Genomic DNA, 6548 nt, shown 5'->3' with positions numbered 1-6548 from the left:
ACATCAAAAAATAAAAGTAATACAAATATAATAGTGTTGCCCTGCACTAGTAAAACTGCTGTGTTTGCTTCAGAAACACTACTATTGTTTATATAAATAAGCTGCTGTGTAGCAATGGGGCAGTCATTCAAAGGAGAAAAGGCTCAGGTTACACAGCAGATAGCAGATAAGCTCTGTAGAATATAATGGTGTTACACAGCAACTTGTTTATATAAACTATAGTAGTGTTTCTGAAGCAAACAGATCAGTTTTACCAGCGTAACACTACATATTTTATTACTTGAACAGTTACCAAGCAGTAACTTTAGGGGGGGGGGGCACATGAGGCACAACTTGCTTTTGAATCTGAGGGAGCTGGCTGAGTGATGGATAGGAGGAAGAAAGCAACAGAGGGAGGGTAGAGCGACTGAGGGGAGGGAGGGGTGGGTCACAGGAGGTAAGGAAGACTGAGGAGTACGGACTAGGGGTAGCTACCCAGTGCCCCCCTACCACTGCACCCTAGACAGCTGCCTCTTCTGCCTACCCATAATTCTGGCCCTGGTCCCATGTGGCCCCCTTAAAGTCACTGACTAACTCAGAGCTGAAAATCAGGAAGTTGTGTTCTGTTTTGTTAGCCATCCGCTCACTCCAGCCTTTATAGATTACATTTTTGGTTTTTGGAATTTATTTTATTTTGCGATTTGTCTATTTACCCAGTTTTAATTTTTACAGTGAACATTTCATTTTTCTGTGTTACTGGTCCTTGAGACTGCCCAGACCAACACCCATTTCTAAAGGCATAAGACCACTATTTAAAGGGACAGGTGTGGAGGTGCTACAACCACAAGGAAGCCTGGCCTGCAGCATTTCTGTTAGACTTCCAGCAGAAAATATACCAGCAGGATTATATTATATCATAGCATGCCTATAGAGAGGCTTACAGTTAAAACACCTAAGGCATGTCTACTTCTTACATTATAATACTTTCTATAGACAGATCAGTACAACTAATGTCTGCACTCTTGGCAAGAATCTTTGGAAAGACTGCAAAATATACCCAGTGCATAATTTCTTGTACTGCCTTTTTAATGTGTGGTAAAAGCCACAAAAAGTATAAAACCATGTACTTCTACAAAGTACACATTACCTCGAGCCACCATTTCGTGATGGTCTGTGTGCTGTCTCAGAGATCACCTGACCAGAAAGACAACTGTAACTGTAACAGGAAGAAGCGTGGAAGGAAAAGACAGAACTCTGTCTGTTAATTGGCTCATGTGACCTAACATGTATGGCTTGTGTGTGCGTGTACTGTGAATCGTATGGTCCCAGAGGGTGGTCTTTAGTTCTTAAAATGGCAATCTATTTAGAATTCCCCGATTGCATATACTACTAAGTGCATTATGAAAATGCTTTATTTAGAAGAAGCAGGGTTTTACATATATATATATTTTTAGAAACCTACATTGTTCAGGGGTGTACTTTTCCTTTATGCTATATAACAGGCATGACTAAGGATTCTAAAGGATTCTAAAGGCTACATTTTACTCATCTCATTAGCTGCACACATAGAGCATCATGTCTACCTTGTGTGTATAATGTTATCCATGAGCTTTGGTGTGCGGATATGGAGACTTCTACTTTTAATTCTTAAATAAAGTTCCACAAGTGAAACCTGCTGCTTTAAGATTCGCGTATTTCACTAGTCAATGCTAATAACCCTAGGTATAATTTCTAATTTGTATTCACAGACCGTGCACTTGCAGCTCTTGGATGGAAAAAGAGTTGTACAGGTATGGGATCCATTATCCGGAAACCCATTATCCAGAAAGCTCAGAATTATGAAATACCCGTCTCCCATAGACACCATTTTATCCATTTTTTAAAAAAAAAATGATTTCCTTTTTCTCTGTAATTATAAAACAGTATCCAAACTAAGATATAATTAATCCTTATTGGAAGCAAAACCAGCCTATTGCGTTTAGTTAATATTTATGTGATTTTCTAGTAGACAAAGGGATACTGTCACGGGAAAACATGACATTTTTTCAAAACACATCAGTTAATAGTGCTGCTCCAGCAGAATTCTGTACCGAAATCAGTTTCTTAAAATTGGAAATTGGACATGGGGCTAGACATTCTGTCAGTTTCCCATCTGCCCCCAGTCATGTGACTTGTGCTCTGATAAACTTCAGTCACTCTTTACTGCAAGTTGGAGTGCTATCACCCCCTCCCCCCAGTAGCCTAACAACAGAAAAATAGGAAGGTAACCAGATAACAGCTGCCTGGTAAATCTAAGAACAGCGTTCTAATAAACTCCAGGTCCCACTGCGACAGATCAGTTACATTGAATAGGAGAAACAACAGCCTACCTAAAAGCAGTTCCATCCTAAAGTGCTGGCTCTTTCTGAAAGCACATGACCAGGCAAAATGACCTGGGATGGCTGCCTACACACCAATATTACAAAAAAAATAAAATAAAAAAAAAAAACACACTTGTTGGTTCAGTAATTACATTTTATATTGTAGAGTGAATTATTTGCAGTGAAAACAATGCAATTTATAAATAAATAAAACTACACCATAAAAATCATGACATAATTCCTTTAAGGTATGAAGATACAAATTACTGAAAGATCAGTTATCCGGAAAACACCAGGTCAAAAGCATTCTGGATAACAGGTCCCATTCCTGTACTATTTCCACCTCTAGCCTTACTCAATTGATGCATTTGTAGAATGGGTGGTGTATGATGTCCCCACACACAAGATACAGTTTCTGCTCCAAGGAGTGACCTCCTCGACTAATGAATTCTGAGCATTGTGCAGAGCGTTTAAGAAATATACAAACAATGATTTGTTGGTTAGTACAATAACGTTTATTTGTTCCATACAAGATGCCAGTACCTTGCAGGAGATTTAAACAGGTTTTTACAGTCTCAAAACGTTCAATAGTGCAACCTGTGCAAGCAAAAAGAGAAAACAAAACAGAGACATTGTCCTTTTCACGTCCTTATAAACATGAACTATTGGAGGCAAAAAAAACCTTATATTATAGATAACTATTCACATTTGTACATTACAATTTTTAACAGCTCAAGATAAACTCTACAATGTCTTACAACATATTAAATGGTATTCAAGTTACAGAGAAGGCCAAAACACATCAGCAGGGAGCCTTGAGTTATTCAAACAGGTACATCTCAAGACTTCAGTGAAAACGCCTTTTATTAAATTACATTAAGCTACGTAGGAAAAAAATAAAACTAAAAGTGGAGGTGGAATTTGATTGTTCCCATTGCAGAATAAACAGGGAATAAGGTTTTGTCAGTTTGGATAAAAGGCACAAGCCCTTTCTGCAGCACAATAGAAATATTCCATGGTTACAGAATTTGGGAAGAAGTTCTCAAAAAACAAAAGTTAAGACCAAATGTTTGGAAAGTGGGTAAAAAAAATGGAATTCAACAAAAAAAAAAAAAAATGGGGAAAATAAAGTTTCTTTCCTTACAACAGGACTTTCAGTAGGCTTTCTATACATGCTTTCAGAGACATGCGCTGCATTAACCAAACGGAGGAAGAAACACAAATATACCCTTTTTAAATACAGTGCATTAATGAAAGCATGCATCTTAACATTACAAGAGAGGGAAAGACAACCGATATATACATATATTGTATGCATCATACCTTCCATGTACATGCATTTAGGGAACGCTTCCTACGAATTCTCATTGATTACCAAGTTAAACCCTGAGCACTGTATTAATTCATGAACAAAAGAAAGCTGCATGGTACAGTTTGCAGTTCTGCTCCGTCGAAGAAACGTGCAGTTGGCTCCAACGATTACAATTAAATAATAAAATTAAAGGTCTGGGATAAGGGATATTAAATGGAGATGATATGAAGCGCCTAAAATAAAACAAGAGAAAAAAAAAAAAATATGTGCCACTATAAAAAGGGACTTATGGATTGACACCAGAACCCCAAGGAACACTCTTATGCCCCGACTTCTAACAGAACTGAGTGTTCCATATAGAATATATATATATATATATATATATATATATATATATATATATATATATATATATATATATATATATATATATATATATATATATATATATATATATATATATATATATATATATGCTCAAGTACACGAACTCTTTGGAATCTGTCCCTGATTTGTATAGCTTTGCTACACCCAGGTCACCACTTTTGTGTTCTTATGTTACAGGGCGCTGAAGTGGCTGATACTCTGAGGGTGAAGTTGTTGCCACATCTGTTGTTGTTGAACTGCAATTTGCTGAGACTGGTCAGAAGTGGACAGTAGAGTCACCAGTGAGGAGACACAATTTGCAGGAATGATCAAACCTGTTACACAAAGAGAAATGTGGCATAAGCAACTGCAATGTCTATACAAATGTCGATTTTTTTTTATCGAAGTATTTTATAGGCCAAGAAATAAAAGCTGTTCTCTTGTTTCCAATCAAATAGGTATGAACAAACAATTGTGTCAAGTTTGGTGTGCTAGAGTCATAACACTTTATCTAAAGGTACTAGAACGGATACGAATAATGAATTATATTTGAAAAGTACTGTGCCTGAGCTATAAAAATAATGTATACTTATATTAATTACTTATATACATATAATGTATAAACTAAACTCAGAGCAGCAATTTTTGGTTCAAGGCCTTCTTTCAAGTTAAGATTTGACCAGTGGCCCCCTTAAAGGTTTTTTTTTCAGTATGATGATATTCTGAGACCATTTGCAATTGGTTTTCATTTTTTTTATTTTTTTATTATTTGTGTTTTTTTTACTTATTTAGATTGTTATTCAGCAGCTCTCCAAGGGGTCCAAATTCCCCTAGCAGCCATGCATTGATTTGAATAAGAGACTGGAATATGAATAGGAGAGGGTCTGAATAGAAAGATGAGTAATAAAAAGTAGCAGCAGCAATACATTTGTAGCCTTACAGAGCATTTGTTTTCTAAATGGGGTCAGTGACCCACCAATTGAAAGCTGGAAAGAGTCAGAAGGAGAATGCAAATAATTCTATAAAAAAAATAATAATAATGAAAACTAAATATAAAGTTGCTTAGAATTTCCCCTTATACACCATACTAAAAGTTAAATTAAAGGGGAAGCTTTAACCCATAACAAGGTTACAGATACATGAAACATCGTTCTATCACACTAACACATGAAAAATGTCTTTCAAATAACAGCTTTTAACGCATAAAACTTGCCCTCCAGGGATATCTAGGAAAAGACAAAGGCATTGCCTCAAATCTCACCCAATCTGACCTACAACCTGGGCACCAAGCCATTGCTCTGTCTGCCCCCACCCCCAAAGTTCCTGTACCACTATAAAAAACAAAGTTGTCTGTAAAATGCTAGAAAAAGAAAATCTCACCAACAATTCTCTGCCCATCTTCAGTTCTTAAGCGGACAATTTGCATTTTTACATTTGTACCACTGACAGAAGCTAGAACTCCTTCCACTTTAGTCCACACACTTAGAACAGAGCCACACAATACATAGTACGTCCGGCAGCGCAGTCCTATTTCACAGACCAGGCCCAAGCTTGCTTTTTTGCAGTTACCCCGCCTGGAGAAAAACACAAACACATTAACTTTACACAATAGAAAAATAAAGAATTAATGCCACAATTAAGTGCAAGTAAAAATCCTCTATTATAGACTTACAAAAAGATAGAAAATAAGAAGTTCCTTACTGATGGGATTTTTTACATGGAATAATAATGTTATATTCTTCTCCTTTATTCCTGAAAAACTATAGTTTAGCTGCATCATTCTCCTACATTTTCAACTATCAGTCACTAAACAGTGCATGACTAGCTAAATTGAGACCTAAATTTAAAAGACGAATATCGGTACAAATGCCTTTTATTTTATATACTGAGCTTAATGAACCAGCCTAAAGATTTAACATCTCTGTAACAGTAAGGATACCATGCTTTTAACTTGTCATAGCAGCACACCATCTTGGATTTCGTTAGGTGTGTCAGTGACACAAATATGCGCAGTGTACTCTGGGCAGCTGTGGAGAAGCTAAGCTTAGGGGTTGTTGATTATTTGATAATTGATGTGAATTGTGCTGGTTTCTCAGACGTCATGTAACGAGAATCTGAATTAATTACTTATAAGCTTTGTTTTGTGACATTTATATTCTATATACACAATGTAACTGACAGCAGCACAGAGCGTGTATCAGGTGTATCTTTTGAAGGCACAGATCTTCCATTCCTTGGGCTAGTAAGTGATGCAACTGCAATTAGAGTGCTGGCGCTAGCTCAGTTTACAGAAAACAAAACTATGGTAAACTGCAATACAAAAATATAATCAAATGCAGTGAAAAGCATTATCCTAAAAATATTCTGATGAGTTTAGCTCAATTGATAGAGCTTTATTAATTCATAAACACAGTGAAGTAAAAAAAAGGGACTAATCTTATTTACTTACCAATAAGCATGAGTACAGATATCTGCAGATGATACGTACTGCTCTTTCCAATGAGACTGGGCATCTTCAGAGCTTACCTTAA

General features: G+C 36.4%; 1 protein-coding gene across 6 annotated transcripts in view; it reads right to left on the bottom strand.

Annotated features, from left to right (window-relative positions):
- Positions 1–2831: 2831 nt before the first annotated feature.
- sbno1.L (strawberry notch homolog 1 L homeolog) overlaps positions 2832–6548 on the bottom strand; it is a 44223-nt gene continuing 40506 nt past the window's right edge. For all 6 annotated transcript variants that reach the window (XM_041567464.1, XM_041567468.1, XM_041567459.1 and 3 more), the window contains 4 exons: positions 6467–6543; positions 5398–5591; positions 4100–4352; positions 2832–3796 (listed from right to left, as the gene is read on the bottom strand). In XM_041567464.1, coding sequence (XP_041423398.1) covers positions 4210–4352; positions 5398–5591; positions 6467–6543 — 414 coding nt within the window. In that variant the 3' untranslated portion in view covers positions 2832–3796; positions 4100–4209. The remainder of the gene's footprint in view (positions 3797–4099; positions 4353–5397; positions 5592–6466; positions 6544–6548) is intronic.

This window comes from Xenopus laevis, chromosome 1L, assembly GCF_017654675.1.
Source record: "Xenopus laevis strain J_2021 chromosome 1L, Xenopus_laevis_v10.1, whole genome shotgun sequence".
Taxonomy (NCBI): Eukaryota; Metazoa; Chordata; class Amphibia; order Anura; family Pipidae; genus Xenopus; species Xenopus laevis.
Note: the sequence above shows the minus strand (reverse complement) of the source record. Positions and strands in the feature narration are given on the sequence as shown.